Source organism: Myotis yumanensis, unplaced genomic scaffold (assembly GCF_028538775.1).
Source record: "Myotis yumanensis isolate MYYU_CA2020_CCGP unplaced genomic scaffold, mMyoYum1.0.hap1 SCAF_3, whole genome shotgun sequence".
Taxonomy (NCBI): Eukaryota; Metazoa; Chordata; class Mammalia; order Chiroptera; family Vespertilionidae; genus Myotis; species Myotis yumanensis.
The window spans coordinates 103,515,769-103,538,145 of record NW_027223754.1 but is presented as its reverse complement, the minus strand read 5'-3'; the positions used below and the strand labels follow the sequence as shown (position 1 = coordinate 103,538,145).

General features: G+C 39.0%; 1 protein-coding gene across 2 annotated transcripts in view; it reads left to right on the top strand.

Annotated features, from left to right (window-relative positions):
- The window catches only part of TRPC4 (transient receptor potential cation channel subfamily C member 4), a 362,390-nt gene that overhangs the window by 305,387 nt on the left and 34,626 nt on the right, over positions 1 to 22,377 (top strand). For both annotated transcript variants that reach the window (XM_070409233.1, XM_070409232.1), the window contains 2 exons: positions 4,476 to 4,671; positions 9,792 to 9,986. In XM_070409233.1, the coding sequence (XP_070265334.1) occupies positions 4,476 to 4,671; positions 9,792 to 9,986 (391 nt within the window). The remainder of the gene's footprint in view (positions 1 to 4,475; positions 4,672 to 9,791; positions 9,987 to 22,377) is intronic.

Below are 22,377 nucleotides of genomic sequence, written 5' to 3'. Positions count from 1 at the left end.
ATGCACTGGGCCACTAGTTAAAAATATAAAATACTTGCCAAAACCGGTTTGTCTCAGTGGATAGAGCGTCAGCCTGCGGACTGAAAGGTCCCAGGTTCGGTTCCGGTCAAGGGCATGTACCTGGGTTGCGGGCACATCCCCAGTGGGAGATGTGCAGGAGGCAGCTGGTCGGTGTTTCTCTCTCATCGATGTTTCTAACTCTCTCTCTTTCTTTCCCTTCCTCTCTGTAAAAAAACAATAAAATATATTTAAAAATATATATATATATATAAAATACTTTACTTTTTTAAAAAAGCAATCAATTTGAGAAAAGAACTCTAATGAACTCTAATTAAGGCATCCTTAGTTAGATTCTCCTGGTTATATAGACCTGTAACTCATGAATTGTTTCAAGTAACAGGAGTTTTGTTATAACAATGATACACAGGATTACAGTTCTTTGATCCTCTGAGCAAACTTAGAGCAAAACCTGGCTTCAGGAAAAGCAAGAGTTGACATAGTGCTGGACCACAGGACTTTTTACTATGAGAACCAACATTAACATGATTTAGCTAGTCCATGTGTACTCTCTTTTCATGTGAACCAGCTTTTTCATCCTCAATTCTCTGCTTCTTAGTTTGTCTGTCTTAAACTTTTGACTTCTCATAAGTCCAGTGATCTTGATCTTACATCATAACTCCTGTCATTTCAGTCACTTTGGCAACTACCACATTCTCTTGATATTTCTAAGATAAACTCTCCTAAAGAACAAATCTGATTGTTTAGGATCATCTTCACATTAGGCCATGTCCCTGCTTAGGTCATTTGACCTTGACCAATTTAATCCATGTGGCTTTGGGTGGGGAGGGTCAGAGACCTACATAAAGATCACCCTTGCATAAAAGGGTGCACATGGAATAATGTCACTGGGGCTGAGAGCTGCCAGAAAACATTATTGACTTGGTCCTACATCATGATTCCAAACTAATGTCAATCTCACTAAAGATTGAAATCCTAAGTACTTGTTATGTATGAGATATTTTTTATTTTTACAATATAATTTAACTAAACACTTATTGTAACCATTTATCAAAGAGTATAAGACTTTTGTTGTCTTTTTACAGCATTATATTAAGGTAGTATAATGGTCCTCTTGAAACAAATAATTCTTCATTAAGTTCAGACATTCTTCCTATTATTCTATTTCTTGCAGTAAGTGAAATAAACTTAACTTTTAATTAAATCACCTAGTTCATTCATTGACAGGAATAAGTAAAATGTTCTCTGAAATATTAAAAAAAATAACAAATTTTATTATCTCAGCCTTCTCAGACACTGCTATCTTACAGCATTTATTATGTGCAACTTAAATGGCCAATGTGGAAATCAATATTGGTAACTTTATCTTTTTAAATATATTTTTATTGATTTCAGAGAGGGAGGAAGAGAGAGATTTAGAAACATCAATGATGAGAGAGAATCATTGACCAGCCACCTGCCACATGGCCCCTACCAGAGATCAAGCCACACCCTGGGCATATGCCCTGACTGGGAATTGAACAATGACTTTCTGGTTCATAGGTCGATGCTCAACCACTGAGCCATGCCAGCCAGCCAATAAATTTATTCTTTTTTAAAAATATATATATTTTATTGATTTTTTACAGAGAGGAAGGGAGAGAGATAGAGAGTTAGAAACATCGATGAGAGAGAAACATTGATCAGCTGCCTCCTGCACATCTCCCACTGGGGATGTGCCCACAACCCAGGTACATGCCCTTGACCGGAATCGAACCTGGGACCCCCCAGTCCGCAGGCCGACACTCTATCCACTGAGCCAAACTGGTTTCGGAAATAAATTTATTCTTAATCCTCTTATTACTAAAAGCAAAATCAGGAAAAAGAAATGACATTTTTCAAAGATTAGGCTTGAGGATCAATTATTTGTTAACTATTACTAATTGCCCTAAGAAGGGACAAACTTTTTATAAAAAAGACACATAGTAAATATTTTAGGCTTTTGTGGGCCATGTGTTTTCTGGTACAGTTACCTCTGCCATTGTAATACAAAATAAATAATAGGAATAGGTGATGCATAAATAAATGACTGTGGTTGTGTTTCAATAAAACTTTGTTTATACAGTATGAAGTTTCCTCAAAAAATTAAATATGGAACTACGATTTGATCCAGTGACCCCACTTCTAGGAATATATCCTAAGAAACCCAAAACACCAATCAGAAAGAATGTATGTAGCCCTATGTTCATAGCTAAGATCTGGAAATAGCCTAAGTGCCCATTAGTAGATGAGTGGATAAAAAAAGCAGTGATACATTTATACCATGGAATACTATGCAGCAATAGAAAGAAGAATCTCTTACACTTTGAGACGGCATGGAGGCACCTGAAGAGTATTATCCTAAGTGAAATAAGCCAGTCAGAGAAAGACAAGTATTACATGATGTCACTTATATGTGGAATTTAATCCTATATAGTAAAAGGCTAATATGCAAATTGGTGGAACGACCAGTTGCTATGATGCTCACTGAACACCAGGGGGCAGACGCTCAATGTAAGAGCTGCCCCCTGGTGGTCAATGTGCTCCCACAGGAGGAGTGCCGCTCAGCCAGAAGCTGGGCTCACAGCTGGCGAGTGCAGCGGCAGTGGTGGGAGCTTCTCCCGCCTCCACAGAAGCGCTAAGGATGTCCGCTCCAGGGGAGCAGGCCTATAAGCTGTCAGTTGGACATCCTCTGAGGGCTCCCAGACAACGAGAGGGCGCAGGCTGGGCTTAGAGACCCCCGCACCCGAGTGCACAAATTTCGTGCACCAGGCCTCTAGTGAACAAAATAAAGCTGTTAAACAAAATAGATCCAGAAAAATAGAAGCATGGAACAGACTGTGGAATCCTAGAGGGAAGACTGGTGTGGGTTAGGGGCAGGAGGGAAGGGGGGGAGTGGGGCGGGGGGGCGGTGGTAGAGATCAACCAAACCCATGGACACAGACAATAGGGTGGCCTAGGGCAGAGGTGAGCTCTAAAGATTCAATGGGAGAAAAAAGGGGACATATAGACATATATAATATTTTCAACAATAAAAATTTAAAAAATAAACTCTAAAAAAACCCCTTTGTTTATGGACATTAAATTGTGAATTCATACAATTTCATATGTCATAAAATATCACCCTTTTTTCTGTTTTTTTTTCAACCGTTTGCAAAAGCAAAACTTATTTTTAACTCAGGGGTCATACAAAAACAGGCTGTGGATCAGATTTTTCATCTCTGACCTAGAAAAGTAAACATAGCTTTCAAAGCTCTTAGGAAAATCAAGTATACCATTTACACTAGTATGATTAAAACAAATTTTTAATTCTTTTTATTAAGTTTAATTTTATAATTACACTAAAATTTTATTTTACTACTGACCTGTATTTTTTCTTTTGTCATTCATGCATTTATTTATTTTTCTTTTTAATTAAATTTATTGGGGTGATATTTGCTAATAAAATTATATAGAATTTCAAATATACATTTCTATGATACATAATCTGTATATTGCATTGTGTGCCCTCCACCAAAAGTCAAATCTTCCACCACCACATATTTGATCCCCTTTAGCCTTTACTACCTCCTTATCGTTCTGGTGACCACCATACTATTATCTGTGTTTATGATTTTTTGTTTGTTTTTCTTGTTTGTTCATTTGTTGCTTTCAGTTTTATATCATCTGGTTCTTGACATTTTCCTGACTGACTTATTTTGCTTAGTATGATATTCTGAAGATCCATCTATGTTGTCACAAATGGCAGTATTTCATCTTTTCTTATGACTGAGTAGTATTTCATAATAGCTGTAATAATAAAAGCAATATTCAAATAGACCGAACAACCAAATAGCAGAAAGACCATCCGGACAACCTTCCGGATGACCACACTATGACACACACTGGTGTCAGGCCAGCCAAGGCGGGTGCAATGTGATTGGTTGGGGGCCTGGCCATCGCCCCATGATCGCCCTGCAGAGGGAGGCCCAGGCTACCGCCGGCAGGCTGTGGTGGGTGGGAGGGGCCTCCCTCTGCAGGGGCGATCCATCGCGGAGCCCTGACCAGGTGGGAGGAGCCTACCTCTTTGGGGTGATTGCTCGAGGGGCTCCCGGACTGTGAGAGGGCACAGGCCGGGCTGAGGGACCCCCGCCTCCCACCCCTGAGTCTATGAATTTTTTGCACTGGACCTCTAATATATATGTATATCACATCATATGTTTTTTATCCAATCATCTATCAAATAACCCTTCTGTTGTTTCCATATCTTGGCCACCTTAAATAATGCTACAATGAACAAATTGGTACATATATTTTATGATTAAATGTTTTCAAATTTTTGTATAGATACCCAATGGAGGACATGTATTTTTAAATTAATTTTATATACGTAACAGTATTTCAGTTTTGTATACTGGTTCTATTAATATAGTTATTAGTTCATTTTACATTTATTCCAGGTTATTTGAGACACTCCAGTCCCTGTTTTGGTCAATATTTGGGCTCATCAATTTATATGTGACCAATGTTAAAGCACAGCATGAATTCACTGAGTTTGTTGGTGCCACCATGTTTGGGACATACAACGTCATCTCTCTGGTTGTCCTACTCAACATGTTAATAGCCATGATGAATAATTCTTACCAACTTATTGCTGTAAGTTGAATAATTTTATTTTAATACAGTATTTTACCCTAGAATGCATTGTTCATCATCATTGTAAATAAGGTTTGGAATTGGCTATTGATAAGACAAAAGTATAATATAAATGGTTAATTTGAAGTTTCTAAGCAGTATTCACCATATTTAGCTATATACTACTCTAATGTTTTACACATGATTATAAAATAAACTACATTTATCCTTCCCAGTAGTCATTATAGCTATGGCAAGCAACAGGTAAGTGTCCTTTGGAATCTGCATTGTGTCTTTCCATTTAACCTACAATCTTGATATAAGCAAACTCAGGCCAGCTTGGAAAGATACAAAAAATAGTCCAGAGGAGAATCTGAGGGGAAAAGTCACAGGATTTTTAGTTTCTTAAAGTCTAGCAAAAGCAATATAAGTGTAACCCTGAATTCTGTAGCAGAATATTGTATATTCTGTATATATTGTATATTCAATATTGTATATTGTATATTGAATCTGGAATCCAAACACTTAGTTTAACTTATTTATTCAATCATTCTACAAATTCTTATTGAATACTTACTCTGATGCCAGGTACTGTTCTAGGAACTAGAAATACAGCAACCAACAAAGAAGATAAAGCCCTTTATCCCCTAGAGCTTACATGTATATCTATAGCCAAACACAATTGTAATAAAGTAAATTATGCTGGAATGAAATATGTTTTTAAGTCTTTAATATTTAGACAAGTATCATTTTATAAGGATAATTATAGGCTTCTCAGTTTCTCCATAAATAACTACAATTATATTGCATTTTGGAATCTATTGCTAAAACTCTGAAATGTTATTATTGTTATTTTGAGAGGCAACATTCTGAATTTTACTTAAACCTGTCACAGATGAAAAACTGCATAAATATAAGAAAAAATTTTTTCATTTACTGATTCACAGTCTAACATATTCCCATGTGGATGTACCTAGGTCCTGGGATTTACATGTTAATAGCTAAATTTGTGGAGCTTTATTTAAACATCTTACAAATCTGAAAATTTTTAGATACTCCCTATATATTTGTATCAGAACTTCTGTATTCTTCTAGTTAACACATTTTCCTAATGTGAATTCTATTTTTCAAACTACCCCTTCAAAAACATTAGGAAGCCTCTAATTATAAAGCTATAGACAGAGAAGCTGTGTATACAATTTGGATTCTATAAAACATGTATGGTGTATGGAGTTTATGAAGAGAACACTATTCAAGAATAGTATGACATTTTCTTTTTGCTTCTTTGTGGAGTGTTACTTCTTACATAGATGAAAATAAGCTTCAAATCTCTATTTTTGTTTAACCCAAATACTAAAACTACTTGAGAAGAGACCAGGCACTCAGAAGCTGAACCAGGTGTCCTTTCCAGGATCCTGCATATGATGTCTCCTTGGAGCATGAACCTGCCAAGTATTTTATTTCCTCCTGTCCTAAAATACCAGAATTTACCCTGAGGGCTTTTTCTTTTGTCCTGCTAGTCCTAACTCAGAGCTTTAGGATAAAATATTTTAAAAAGAGTAAAGTTTAATGGTTAAAAGGCAAAAGCAATCATGCAGGCCATATCTAAAACCTGTTTCTCATTCACTCATGTATTCTTTAAACAAATATTTATTGTGCATCTAATATATGCCAAATATATGCTTGCTTTTAGGGATACACAGAATAGGGAAGTCTCTGCCCTCAAGAAAAATGTGATGTAGTAGGGATAAAATAAGTAAATGATTTCAATATTGAGAAAATCGATTTGCTAATGTGATGAAAGTACAGAAGAGAAGGAGCATGCATGCTGGGGTGGGAGGCAGCTGAGATTGATGGCGGTTGGGGCAGGCTTCCTATGAGAGCAAATAGCTAAGTGAAGCCTTAAATATTGACTAGGTTAGAAGATGGGTAGCAGTAGGTGGTTTTTAGTAATCACCATCATAGTTCAGTTCCAGTTTTTCTTTTTTTTTACTTTCAATTACAGTTTACATATATCATTAAATTAGTTGCAAGTATACACCCCAGTGACCAGACATTACATAATTTAATAAGTGATCACCCCAATAAATCCCATATTCATTCAGTACCACAGCTAGTTATTAAAATATTATTGATTATATTCCCTATGCCAGGGGTCCTCAAACTTTTTAAAGAGGGGGCCAGTTTACTGTCCCTCAGACCGTTGGAGGGCCTGACTATAGTTTTTTAAAAAAAAACTATGAACAAATTCCTATGCACACTGCACATGTCTTATTTTAAAGTAAAAAACCAAAATGGGAACAAATACAATATTTGTATTTGCATGTGGCCTGCGGGCCGTAGTTTGAGGACCCCTGCCCTATACTGTACTTTGCATCCCCATGGCTACTCTGTAACAACTAATTAGTACATCTTAATCGCTTAACCTTTATTGCCCAGTCCCCCACACCCTCACATCTAGCAACCAACAAAAATTTTTCTGTATCCATGAGTCTGTTTCTGTTCTGCTTATTCATTTTGTTTGTCGATTCAATTGTTGATAGATATATATTTATTGCCATTGGGACAACTTTAAGTGTACTGACATTCACATCATGGGAGAGTGGAAGGAGAACAGTGAGAGCAAGAAATTGAAAACTTATCTGAAAAAATAATAACAGAAAACTTCCCTAACTTGGAGAAGAAAACATACATATAAACCTAGGAAGTACAGAGAGTCCCAAACAAGATGAACCCAAAGAAGCCCACACCAAGGCACATTGTAATTAAAATGCAAAAAGTTAAAGACAGAGATAGAATCCTCAAATCAGCAAGAGGAAACAGTTAGTTACTTATAAGTGAGACCCATAAGACTTTCAGCTGATTTCTCAAAAGAAACTTTGCAGGCCAGAAGGGAGTGGCAAGTAATATTCAAAGTGATGAAAGCAAGGGCCTACAACCAAGATTACTCTATCCTGCAAAGCTATCATTAAAACTGATGGACATATAAATAGTTTCCCTGACAAGAAAAAGCTAAAGAAGCTCATCACCACCAAACCAGAATTGTATGAAAGGTTGAAGGGTCTTCTTGAAGAAGATGATCAATAATATGAACAATAAAATGGCAATAAATACATATCTATCAACTGTTCCAGTTTTTCTAACCATTGGAGACTTTGTGTAGACTCTTTCAGAATCACAGGCTTTGTTTAGTAGTAAAATAGCATAATGAAATCAAGATAACACTTAATATATGACTCCTTGAGAATCAGGAGGATCAGAAGCTACTCATAAGCCAATTATTTATTTATTTATTTATTTATTTATTTATTTATTTATTTTTAAAATATGTTTTATTGAAGGGAGGAAGGGAGAGGGATATAAACATCAAGATGAAAGAGAATCATTGATCAGCTGCCTCTTAGGAACATTTATGGCAACTAGTTAGAGAGCAGCCATTCTCCTTTTGAATTAGCCATAAATTGAATTAAGTAGACAATCTGGGAAGTAGGAAGTGCTAGAAACTGAGCCCACAACTGACATGTGCCCTGGTCAAGAATTGAACTGGTGACCTCTTGGTCCATGGGTTGACACTCAATCACTGAGCCATACTGGCCAGGCTAAGCCAATACTTTAGGTGACCACCTTTTTATTATCTTAAGCAGATTCTACTGAATCCCGTTCTCCATAACTGCAGCAAACAAATATACTTTTCTTCATTAAATTAGAATCCATAAGCTTGTTTAGAAAGAAAGTAAAAAAGAGGGAACTAGAGGAGAGGAACAGGAAGGAAAATACGTGGGAAACTATAGCTTCTGTGCTTCCATCTAATGATTGAAGCCTCCAGTCAGACAATTGCTAAGCAACAATGGAGGCCATGCATTTTCTAAATATAGTGATTCCTACTGAAAGCACAATTTCTCCAGTGCCTAGACTAAAGTGTATATTGTTCATAGTAGAAAGATATATACAACCTATGCATTCATTGGCACCTAGCAATTTTGTAATATTGGAATGATGTATAGTCTAATATTATCTTACTCCAAAATCTGAGTTCCTTTTTATAATAGTAATGGATTAAAATGAATTATTTTGAATTATTTAACTGTATGTATACCTAGTTTCTAGCACTTCCTACTTCCCAGATTGTCTACTTAATTCAATTTATGGCTAATTCAAGAGGAGCATAGCTGCTCTCTATCTAATTGCCATAAATGTTCCTAAGTTTTCCCAGGGGATAATAAAATCCTATATAATAAAAGCCTAATATGCTTTTGACCAAATTGGCCGAATGACCGGTTGCTATAACATGCACTGACCATCAGGGGGGAAGACTCTCAATGCAGGAGCTTCCCCCAGCCTGCATGCCCCAGATCAGCCAAGGCGGGTGCCAGCGGGGCCCCCTGATCACTCCACTGGTCACCCCAGAGGTCAGCCCTGATCGCCAGGTAGGCCTAGGGACCCTAAACATGCAAAAATTTCATGCACCAGACCTCTAGTAGAATGATAAATAAATGATGATGAAGGATAATCTCAGGCTTGTGGGCAACCACCAGTCATACTCCTATCTGGTGCCATTTGGCCAGGATTATGTCAAGGTTCAATGTTGTGTCATAGTCCCAACTCTACATTTGTTAGAGGAACTTCTCTCTGAGTTTATGTCTGTTCTCTAAAGATGGTCACTAATTATTCACATGGAAATGTATCAAGTAAGACTTTTCCTAGAAATACCAGGAGGCTAAGCCATGAGCAGCCATGAGGGTGACTTTCACATAAGTAGGGGTTCAAAGTCTTGGATAATACATAAAGCCCTGTTTGTGGCCAGAATCTAATGAAACTGAGCTAATAGAAACTTGCAATGCAGGAAATTAAAATTCATCCTCAAGGCATAAGTAATCACTGTTGTCTCTTTAACATGGAATTATTTTAGATGTCTGTTTCAGGGAAGAGGGAAGGATGAAAAGTTACAAGAAAGCTGTGGCTCTTACCAGGATAAGCCATCATCTGAAATGTTTAGATGACTATCTCCAAGAGTCAGCAGTGTTTTCATGAGTAATTAATGTTCCAAGAGCTACACAAGTCAGGTTACAGGCTCTCTGTGATGTTTATCTGACATTAATAATTAAGAAACCTGTCAGCAGTTATCATGTTCTTCTCTTCAGGACCATGCAGATATAGAATGGAAATTCGCTCGAACAAAGCTTTGGATGAGTTATTTTGAAGAAGGAGGTACCCTGCCTACTCCCTTCAATGTCATTCCGAGCCCCAAATCTCTTTGGTACCTGATCAAATGGATATGGACACACCTGTGCAAGAAAAAGATAAGAAGAAAACCAGAAAGCTTTGGAACAATAGGGGTAAGAACATAACATGTTAGTATTACTCTTTATTTTAGTTGTTCTTTAACCAAAGAACTTGTAAGCATATATGCATAACTCACAAACACAAACAATAGTGTGGTAGAAGGCCTGGGGTCAGGGGCAGGTGTGGGCTAGAAGGGTACAATGAGGAAAAAAAGAGGACATCTGTAATACTTTCAACAATAAAAATAAAACAACAACAGAAACCTACATGACTATAATTCATTTCTAGTAAAGCATCATCAAAAATAATTTAAAAATAATTGTGTATTTAAATATATTTGTATTTCATATTGAATATTTTCCATTATTCTTAGAGTCTAACACAAGAGCATATTATGTTTGATAAAATGTTCTCAATTAAATGATTATATAAATATTATAACTAGAAAATACTGTGCCATATTCAAGCACAGTGATTTTGTAATTGGACAACCAAAGAGTCCAGGCTGTCTGTCGCTACTTCAGCCAACTAAGCAGAGACAGGGTTGAATTATATATGAGCGATTATTCCAATAACACTCACAAAAATCTACTCTTCAACCCACCATAAGCCAGCTGCTTATATTGGGTAGAAGGACAAAGATTATGTGGGGAATAGGAATTACAGGCATGGAAAGGTAGGCATGGGATAATCATTACAAGTTACAAGTCATGCAGGCATGGAGCAGGGAGAGGGCGGTCACAAGAGGGCAGGCACCTCCGGACACTCTGGGACCAGATTACAGGTAATAGGGGCTGGGGGTTGGAAAGAGCAGTTGCCTCCCAGACTAGACTGTTTCAGCCACAACGTTGTAAACATTTCCATAATGACAGGCAGTTCTTGGGTAGGAGGATGAACTGCATTCCAATTCCAATGTTAGCGCCCATGTTCCGGGGTGTACAATTCCCAGCCAACTTAGAATGTGCTTTCTTTAATCAGAACAAAACAATCATGGTTTACAGAACATGATTAATATTTCTTATTTTATTTCTTATAACTAATAGCTAGTCCCCAATATTATGTTTCTACCCCTAACATTCCCCACTGTTTTTTTTTTTTTTATCATCTCATATATATATGAGATTAGGTTTAGATGAAAAATCTCATCCTGCTGGACTATATTTGCTTTTGCCTTGAAAGCAGTTCCCAGGGATAGAATACAGCGAATGTACGATCTTGAAGATGGTTTCCTTAATTTGATGAATGTTGTTTTCTATCAATTGAGAATTGTCAGAAAGATGAAAACAGAACATTTCTTTCAATTACTCACAACTGTGTTTATGCCGCAACAACAAATAATCTATTGCTGCCCAATTCTCTAGAACTGTTCCCTGACATTTCTCAGCTCTCAGTTTTTCCCTTGAATAGCCCTGGAAGTGGCATTTGGAGCTTTTACCATGCTCAAGCCAGCCAGGTCACTTCTACATTAAAGGAGCCTACCATTACCAAAATGTTTAAAGAAATATATTCAGCAGGGCTCCACAGATGGAGATCATTGTTGCAGTCTGGTGCCACGGCTGTGAGAAGGTCTTTTTTGTTGGGACCCTGTGATGTTTCTGAGACATAAAGACAGTCAGTCGTCCTAAGGAACAGGTGCTGTTAGCAGGGATATATGAATAGATAGTTACCCCACATATCAGAAAACAGCCAGCTGGCAGCTTAGTATGTCCATTATTATAAGGGATGGTGTAATTATCAGAACAATTCATATTGTAGTTATTAGATACTGAAGCACTCCCAGTAAAATGTCTCACATTCACCTCAGGTAACTACTGCAGTAACCTTTAGAGAAAACATCCCGGCATCTTTTTCCCAAACAATGGGTCCCAACAAACAAAGGTCCCAGTATATGACTTTCCTCCCAAAATAAGTAGAATGAGTATAATTCAATATATTAACAATAGGTATCCCAACTCCTACTAGGCAAAATGTCAAGTTCCATCCTACGTAGGTTCCTCAATTGCCAGCTTCAGAGCAGTTGGAGTGGTGAGATACATGTCTCAGGGTCCCATTCATTTCTCCCCCAGTTGGCCTATCGTCTTTGCTCTGCTCATGTCTGTCTGACTACCACATCCCCCTTCAAGGATCCTGCTCTGAATTCTTTCAGAGAAAAGGGGCACAGGGTTTCTTCTGTAGCTGTTTCAAGCTGAAGAGGGATGAAGTTTTCTTTCAGAGCCAAGAGATCCTTGCTCTCTGTCAGCGGTATAATGAAGCCTGGGCATGGAAGGAGGTGGCAATCGTGTCTAGAGGTGGTATTCCTTGAGTACAAGTAGGGCTTGTAATCTGGTGGAGACAAACTTTGTTATAAATTTTTGTTTTATTGGGGTAAAAGCTAGAGATAAATTCAGGATCCAGTTTAATTCATAGGTAAAAAATAAAGCTTTGAGTCTAATATTCACAATTGTATCTTATAGAATCTACTGAAACACAATTACTCCCCCTCCTAAAAAAAAATCACCCTCATCTTTATTAAGGAGCCAAATTAAGACCAATTGATTTATTGTATTAAGTCTAGTTTCAATTTGGCCTGATCACTTACATGAACACGATAAGAATAGCAATTGATCATATAGGTTTTTAAAAAAATTTATTTGCTGGAGTTTCATGACTGGGCTTTAATTATCTCCTCAGGGCAAAGACAGTGAGCCACTTAAGTGTTATCAGGTTTTCCTGCAGTACCTGTTGACTTGGGTGAATTTCCTCACATTCTTGAGGTTCCCAATATGCCTTGAGGTTTCTTCATTGCCATCTCTCAGGAAAGCAACTTTTGTTCCTTACCTGGAAATACTGCCATGCACCACTGACCAAGCAAGGTGTCAGGCTATTTCTCCAAGGCTCACTTATTGACTTCAAAGTTAGTCTTCATTCCTTAAAGCTTTCTGGTGACATCCAGAGTCCAGGCATTTCTCTCTCAGACATGACATTCCAGTCAGTCTTGGTTCATAAAACACAATTAGAAACAGGTCTTATAGAATTCATGCAACGAAGCATCTTGCCATGACTCACTTAGTAAGAATTGCCAAATTCTGGAGGGATAAGATACAGAGAAAAATACATAATTTACCAAATTGCTTTAAGAAAAGAATCAAGTTTCCTTATGTGTGAAAAACAAAAAAGATTAAAAATCAGCAATATTTTCCACAAAATTTACAAAAAGTATATCATTCTTTTCAGTTAATTCAGTCCCACAATCATTTTTTTGTTTCTCCTGATTTTTTTCTGCCAATACTTCTATAAATCCAGATACTCTGTAGAGTTCTAATAATTTTCATCCAGTTAGAAGGGGATGATCTGAAAATGTCAGAGTCCTTTCCATGGATCCCTCCGAAGATGTAACATTTTTCCAAATGCATCGTAACAAAACAGTGACTGTCTCTAAATGACAAGAAGAAATTTAAAATGACACAATATTTCAGCCTGTTTGGTGTGGCTCAGTGGTTGAGCGTTGACCTATGAACCAGGAGGTTGCGGTTCAATTCCCAGTCAGGGCATATGCCCAGGTTGTGGGCTTGATCCCCAGTGTGGGAGCATGCAGGAGGAAGCCAATCAATGATTCTCTCTCATCATTGATATATGTCTCTCTCTCTCTCTCTCTTTCTAACTGAAATCAATAAAAATATATATCTTTAAAAAGGATAAATAAATAAATAAATGAAATGACACAATATTTCAGAATAACAATTAAGTTATAAATGAAATTATTCTTAATTTGACAAAGCTTCCCATGTACCTTATGCAGAAAATTTTCCTTCATAAGGAGAGAAAACAAATCCTTGAGGCATTCCAGGGCCAATTGGAATGACCTAAAGCCAATTCTAGGTCAAGAAAAGTTTCTTAAAATTCAAACCCTGGGAAGGTTGTCAAACTTATTTTACCAAAAGGTTATATATCATCCTTATTATTATTATGCAACAGTATTATTATTCAATCAAAGTGACAAAAGGTATTAAACACAACCATAGGCTAGCAAAACTTCAGTTCCCACAATTAAGAAGGTAGACTTTTTAAGCAATCATGTACCTGATTAATATAACATAATATATAACCATTGCCATAATTTATAGAACTTTTGCTTCCTGGGCAAGAACAGGAAAGACTTTTTTTTTTACCTTTTAGCAGACTAGAAAAGAGTAAAAAAAAATTCTGTATTAGCTTACTTTAGACTCATTTATGAAATTAAATTTATTATTCAGATTATCTATAATTTCCTTTTAATATTTTTCTTCACAACCCTTCCATAACTTTCACAAACCTTTCTACAACTTTCACAAACCTTCTTAGGTATTCAGAAATAACCAGCTTTAGAACTCACTTTCTTTTTTTCTTCAAAATGTATCTCCATGACTCATTCTTTCTATTACCAAAACTATATAATTTCTTTCCAATTGGTTAGAATTCTTAATTCTCAGAAACCTTAATTTTTAGGTGATCACTAAAAAGTAAACAACATTATTTAGATTGGCAAGTATATTTACACTTTTGAGAGACATATTTCTATTATAAAACATTCACTAACAGTTTCAAGTGTATTTTCTAGCTTTTCTGTAATAAAAGGTCAAAAGTAGGCAAACTCAGATTAATTAATATTTCAGTATCCTGTTATTTCAAAATACCTAAATATTTAATAATTTCTACTATTTAAACCAGCAGAACCAAAGTTTTAAGTTACCAAAGACTTTACAAAGTGGGAGTGGCCCCCTTCCTTGAGGGCACTTCTGCAGTTCAGGCCCTTCTAGGAGAAAAACTCTGGGGGGGGGGGGGGGGTAGAAGTTTTATTTCCCATAATTTTCTTTCTGAGTAGACTGTAACAACATGAAATCTTGCATATAAGAAGAGATCTTACCCTATTTCAAAATAGAAACAAAAACAACCCCTAAAGTAAATAGATGAGTATTCCCAATAGTAGGGACTGGGACATTAATTTTAGAATATTATCTTACACTAACCCAGCACAGCAAATGACCTTTCATTCTGAGTAGTGGAAGCCTGAACAACAGAAACAGAGGATTCCCAGTGTTCATAAAATAAAAAAGAGTAAACTAAGTCCCCCAAAGATAAGAAAGAAAGCAAAGAACACCCTTAACCAAAGTTACATTACAGACAGACAAAACTCTCACTAGCAAAGAATTTGGAGTGGCTGATGTCTTGAGAAGGAAAGCAGGGAGGGTTCCCAACATTAAGAATTCTCAGCAGCTGCTGGGAAGTTCCTCCATGCCATGGGTTCAGCCTGCCACAAGCAGCTGGGGCCCCCAGAAAAATGGGATGTGCCCCATCTTTAAACAAGTAAACCAGACAACTAAGAGTCAAAATAACAATCAACAGAGATACTCTATGCATCATATTTACAGGCACACACAACCCCCAGACAAGAGCTAAACACCATGCTTCTTGTCTGTCCAGCCACAGAAACTTCAGAATGCGCTGCATTTAAAAAACAAACAAACAAAATAAATAAATAAACACAAACACTGAAGCAGAGCAATGTCTCTTGTCCCAGAATGGATCAGACTAAGGGCTCAAATACCAGGCAAGGACCACTAGAGGTCTCTTGCTACCAGGACCTGGTCAGGCTCACCCAGTAAATGCATGCCTTAAGCCCAGATGAGAGGCAGCAAATGCTTCTTGTGCCATACAAACAAGATTGATTCTTCTGTCATACAGAAATGCTTGATTCAACTTACATCTTAGGTGAGATGATGGAGATTGCTGAGGCTGGGGCTGGGACTCAAAACAGGAAAATTCCTGGCAGTGCTGCAAATAAAAGAGTCCAGGCCTCAGCCCCAGGAACCCCTAGTCCAGACAGCAAGCTGGATCGCCAGTATTCACCCCAGAGGAGTCAATCACTTACATCCCACCAGAGTCACTAGATTATGTAACCTGACAACCAAGGGTTCCGGGCTTTCTTTCATTACTTCAGCCAATTAAGCAGAGGCAGGGTTGGATCATACATGAGTGTTTATTCCAATAATGCTAGCAGTATGGGAGAGCAGAAGGTCATCCACAAAAAATCTGCTCTGCACCCCACCATAAGCTAGCTGCTTTATATTGGGTAAAAGGACAAAGATTACTTGGGGAAGTAGGAATTACAGGCATGGGAAAGTAGGCACGGGATAATCATTACAGGTTACAAGTCACGCAAGCTCAGGTGGGCAGGGGTCGCAAGAGGGCAGGCACCTCTGGGCGCTCTGGGACCAGATTACAGGTAATAGGGGTTGGGGTTTGTAAAGAGCAGGTGCCTCCAGGACTACATTGTTCCAGCCACGAGGATGTGAATCTTTCCATAATAATAGGCAGTTCTTGGGAAGAAGAATGGACTGCATTCCGATATTAGCTCCCATGTCCCAGGGAATACAACTCCCAGCCAGGTTAGAATGTGCTTTCTCTCATCAGAACAAAACATTCATGGTTAACAGAGCATGATTAATATTTATTATTTTATTTCTTATAACCAATAGCTAGGAGAATATTATGTTTCTTCCCCTAACAATTTCAGAATATGTTTAATTGTCCAACATTTTGCTTCTACTCTCAATCATATTAAATGCCAAGAAGTTGTGTTTGTAAAAAACATTATGACTGCTCAGAAACATGTTTCTCTTATACTGGAAAATTATACTTCCTTTGAAAAATGTTACTGGAAAGCAGAAAATACATGGACTTAGGTATGTGCTTTCATCATACCACTGACATGAGACAAATCATTCCTCACTTATTTCTCACTTCATATCTTAATTTTTAAAGTTCTCATAGTGATGTTTTGGGAATTAATACCCTGACATTCAATAGCCACTTTGAACTTCTAAGATAAATTGCTTTGGAGCGTATACTAATATGCCTTTATATTATAACTAGAGGCCCGGTGCACACAAATTTGTGCACTCAGGGGGGAGAGGGGGTCCCTCAGCCCGGCCTGTGCCCTCTTGCAGTCTGGGACCCCTCGGGAGATAATGACCTGCTGGCTTAGGCCCAGTCCCTGGTGGCAGAGGGCAGGCCCAATCCCTGGTCGGACTCAGAGCAGGGCCAACTGGGGAGTTGGGGCGCCGCCCCCTGTCATGCACAGAGCAGGGCGGATCGGGAGGTTGCAATGCCACCCCTAGTCATGCTCAGGGTAGGGCCGATTGGGGGGTTGGGGCACCGCCCGCTGTCACTCACAGAGCAGGGCCCATCAGGGGGGTTGGGGCTCCGTACCCTGTCATACACAGAGCCGCAGGGCGATCAGGGGGTTGGGGAGCTCCCCCCATCACGCACAGAGCAGGGCCAATCAGGGGGTTGGGGAGCTCCCCCTATCAGGCACAGAGCAGGGCTGATCAGGGGGTTGGGGTGCCTTCCCCTGTCACAAACAGAGCAGGGTGGATAGGGAGGTTGTGGCCCTGCCCCCTGTCACACACAGAGCCGCAGGGCGATCAGGGGGTTTGGGCTCTGTCCCCTGTCACGCTGATCCCAGTGCCGGGAGGCCTTGCAGCTCCGCTGATCCTGGTGCTGGGAGGCATATTACCTTTTTACTATATAGGATAGAGGCCTGGTGCACGGGTGGGGGCCGGCTGGTTTGCCCTGAAGGGTGTCCTGGATCAGGGTGGGCGTCCCGCTTGGGTGCCTGGCCAGCCTGGATGAGGGGATGATGGCTGTTTGCAGCTGGTCACACCCCCTTCAGGGTGGAGGTCCCCACTGGGGTGCCTGGCCAGTCTGGGTGAGGGGCTGAGGGCCATTTTCAGGCTGCCGGGTGACTGAAGCTCCCAACCTGTCCTTTTTTCCTTTTTTTTTAATTCTGGGCCAGCTTTAGCTCTGAGGCTCGGCTCCAGCTATGAGTCCTCCGCTGCTGAAAGCAGGTTTCTGGCCTTTGTTTACCTTCTGTATTTAAAACAATGTTGCAGTCCGGTTGGCTGAAGCCAGGCTGACTGGAAGGAGGTTTCTGGGGTTTTGTTTAGCTTCTATATTTCTTACAATGTTTCTTAGAGAGCAGCTGAGAGGCCGGCAAGGCAGGCGGGGAACCTGGCTTCCTCTGTCCCAGGAGCAAGCAAGCCTCCCTGTTCGCGTCAGCTGCCTGGCTGCCAGCCGCCATCTTGGCTGGCAGTTAATTTGCGTATCTCAGTGATTAGCCAATGGGAAGGGTAGCGGCCGTATGGCTAATTACCATGTTTCTCTTTTATTAGATAGGATTACCAAGGAATAAGAATGAGTTTGCAAAATAATAATGGGTATTCAGGCATGGGGAAGTAGGCAAAAGGAATAAAAATGGGTATAATGTTTACAGATTACAGACAATGAGGTCTGGGGGTTTGCGAAGGGTGGGACATCTCAGTTTTCTACAACAAGGTTATTAATCTTTTCATCCAAGAGAATAGGCATCTCTGGGATGAGGAGGATCGGCTGTATTTACAGGTTAGCTCCTAGGTCCAGGGGAGTACAACTCTCAGCTAAGTTATAATATGCTTTCTTAATCAGAACAAAACAATCACAGTTAACAGAGCATGATTAATATTTCTTATCACTATAACTAGTCTCCACTATTCTCTTTCTTCCTCCTGCTCCTAACAATTCTAAAAAAAGTTAAATTATTTTACTCCAAATATTTAATTTCTCTGTTAAAAAATAAGTTGAAATTATTTCCAAAAACCACATATGGTTGCAAAATAAATGTAATGATTTAGTTTTAATAGGCAATTATTGCATGTGTTCCACATGCTAGTAATTGAGCTAGGAATTGGGGGTGGTGTTTGTGTTTCTATTATGGGAGAAACAGATGTGAGAATACTAGGGGCCCAGTGCACGAATTCATGCACCTTGAAAGGAATAGTGGATTGCAGTAGGCACAGGGGCCGGTCTCAACTCATCCTCCACACCCCCACCCAGGCCCTCCTGTCATAGCCCCCGGTCCCCTGCCTGCCAGCAGCCCCGCTGCCGCCGCTCGCATGCAATGACAGTGCAGGCCCCGCTTGCATCCACTGATGGTGCAGAGCGATTGGGGCAGGCACCAGCAGCAGGTGCGAACAGCAGCTGCTGCCCTGATCGCCCTTCAGGAGCAGGGGGAGGTGGAGAAGTCCTCAGGGGCGATCAGGGTTGCTTGCACCCACTGATGGCTCTGAGTGATCGGGACCAGCACTGGGCACCAGCAGCGGGTGCGAGCAGCAGCTCCAGCACCAGCTGCGGGTGCAAGCTCTGGGTGGGACTGCAGCACGCAGGAGCAAAGATTTTCAGTAACCACCAGAGGCTCGCCCTGACAACAGTGACCAGCGCCCACCTTGGTCGGTCACCCCCGCTCACCTCGTCCACTATCCCGCTGCAGCCAATGCCCGCCATGTTCCGCACATGCCCCCTGTGGTTAGTGCACATCATAGCGACCGGTTGTTCGGTTGTTCCAGTTGTTCCACCATTCAGTCTATTTGCATATTAGCCTTTTATTATATAGGAGGATGTGCTATGTAATATATTTAACATTGTAAGATAGTCACATGCAAAAGACAATTTAAACAGTGTAAGAAATAATGTTTTCTTTTAAGATAAACAAGGTAGGGTTTCAAAAAGCCAAACTCTGGCTTATTCCTTTCCACATCAAAATATACTTGCTCTTTTTTCTATGTTTTTCTTAAATTTATAAGAAATTCATTTAATCCCTAAGAAGCTATTAGCGAATAATACTATATTATGTTATCTGTCATAGGAGTATATCAATTTAAAAAGTGTTTCTGAGTCCAAAAATAAAGAGTACATGCAAAATAAATTTGTCTTTACTATTTTCATTTTGGGCCATAGCAGTGGGAATTTTGGGTTTTAATATGCCATAAAACTTACAAGAAGATATGAGGATCTATTCTAATATTTTAAGAAATTCATGTGTGCTGCCACCAGAATCATGGAGAACCACTCCAAAATTTTGACTTCCAACTCTCCCTCCCACACCCCATAGAATTATCACACTTTTGATGCATTGTTAGGAATATGTTACCATCATTTCTTAGATGCAAAAGGAGTTTAACACTGACTTGGGCTTTCCTATTAAAACAATGATTCACTCCTTTCAGGGGGAGAAGGTAAAATTTAAAAGCTTTACTTGTTATACATTGCTAGGCTTGAAAATTTTATTTTTATATTCCTATCTCTAAATTTAAGTATTTTGATTCAAGTTGCTGCACATGAAACCGGACAACCAATGGGTCTGGGCTGCCTGTCACTGCTTGAGCCAATTAAGCAGAGACAGGGTTGAATCATATGACTCAACCAATTTCAATAATGCTGGCAGTATGGAAGAATAGCAGGTCATCCAGGAAAATCTGCTCTCTACCCTCCCTTTGCCATAGCCCAGTTGCTTATATGAGGTACAAGGACAAAGATTACATGGGAAAGTGGGCAAAGGTATAAGAATGAGTATGCAAAATAAAAATGGGTATTATAGGCATGGGGAAGTAGGAAAAAAGAATAAGAATGGGTATAATAGCTACAGGTTACAAGCAATGTGGGCAATGTGGGCTGAGGGTTTGCAAAGAGCAAGGGGCATCCTGGTCTCCATTATTTCCTTTCTGCAGCAAGGTTGTTCATCTTTCCATGATAATAGGCAGATCTCAGGTGGGGAGGAGGGGCCAAATTTCCAGGTGAGCTCCGAGATCCCTGGTAAAACTCTCAGCCAGGTTAGAATGTGCTTTCTTTAATCAGAACAAAACATCACGGTTAACAGAACATGATTAATATTTCTCATAATTACAGCTGGTCCCCAATATTTTATTTCTGCCCAAAACACACATAAAGATAATTAAAGATTAACTGTGATATCAAACCATTTCTTTTTCCTTATCCATGTTAATTTTACTAACCTTTGGATATTTTTATGCTTCAGGAATTTATGACAAACTAAATAAATATTGTGAGTCATGTCTCTTCTCCAGCCTCATCCACTCTCAATCCTGCCTCTTCTCTACCAGCCTAATCAAACTCAATTAATGCTATATATTTACTCTTTATCTAGACTACATTTCCAGAATGAGGTTATATTAGTTTGGTTTGTATACTCATAGTTGAGTTTTAGACATTTCTATTTTAGATGAAAATAAATAGTACATATTATTTGTAAGAAAAAAATATAAGATAAATGAAAGCCAAATTAAGAAGATTCTGATAATAATGTCTCAGAAGACCGGAGAAAAAGCAAGCCACACTTAAGAGAAAGGGAGTTACATTGTATTTATAAATTCTGCACAGGCCCAGAGAACAGTGTGTCTTTCAAATTCTGGGCCCCCAACATGGAGGAAACTCTCTTTATTTATACTTTTTTCAGTCCTTTGTCTCCCAAATTTGGAATGAGACTTCCGGGCCTTCTGAGAAAGAAGGCCTGTGTGCTGGGAAGGGGCCATGAGACCATATCTCAAGGCCTGGCCTGGTGTCAGCACTGACAACTCTGTTTGGGGCATAGTTTATGGCCTCTCTGGAATGGGAGTAGTCTTATTTTCCTTATTATTTAATACAGAAGCCAGAATAGCAGTGTTAAAATTTCAAACAGCAGTTTCTATATAAGATGGATGCTTCAATAAGAGGAGTTAAATGAGAATCAAAAGGTAATTGCTTTTGTTCTGAATTCCTTTCAGTTTGGATAATCTTCCTGATAGTTATTTGTATAAACATGAAGACAAGGGGATATACACATATTCATTAATAAAAAGGTGGAAGTCACTTTGTATAACCAAGATATGGCTTAGAATATCAAATCACACTTCAAAGGGACTTTAGAAATCATTTAACTCAACCATTTCCTTTAAAAGAGAACTTATTTACCTTGCTCAGCATTTCAGGATCCCTTGGTGACAGAGCTGGGAAAAAAAAACTGGGTGATTGTTTCCCAGCCTAATGTGCTTTTCACTGCCTTAAATTGTTTCCCTGAAAAGTCTGATGAGCATGCAACAATACCTTCCATGTTGTGTATTTATCTTTTAAGTTTTCTCAACAGCTCTTGCAGATCCTATCAGTTTTCAGTTTTCTCTTAGATTCCTGTATCTCAAAGTTCTCATTTAACAAGATGGCATGCCTTCTGCTCTCATCCTAACTTGCTTATGTTTAAGCCACATTTTTGAAACAGAAAATTAAAACTAAACTCTAGGTAGAGTTTATGCATTTTTTGAGTCATTTTTCTCTAACCTTCCTATTTGTGATTCACTTACTGACTCTTGTCGCCTAGAAGGTGCCCATTCTCTTCCCTGCCCTTCAGGGTTACCACCATTGGTCCTCTCTAGATTCCATCACTGGTGATTTTATCTTGCTATTTATGACCACTGGGTAACAACTAACCCTGAAGAATTAAATAACTCTTTAAAAAAACAATTTTGGACTTGTTAGGGTCACTGAAGGAGTAACGCACAAGGCCAAAAGTGGTAAAGAGTTATACATTTATTAGGTCATCTGGTAACCAGATGGGCTGAGCCC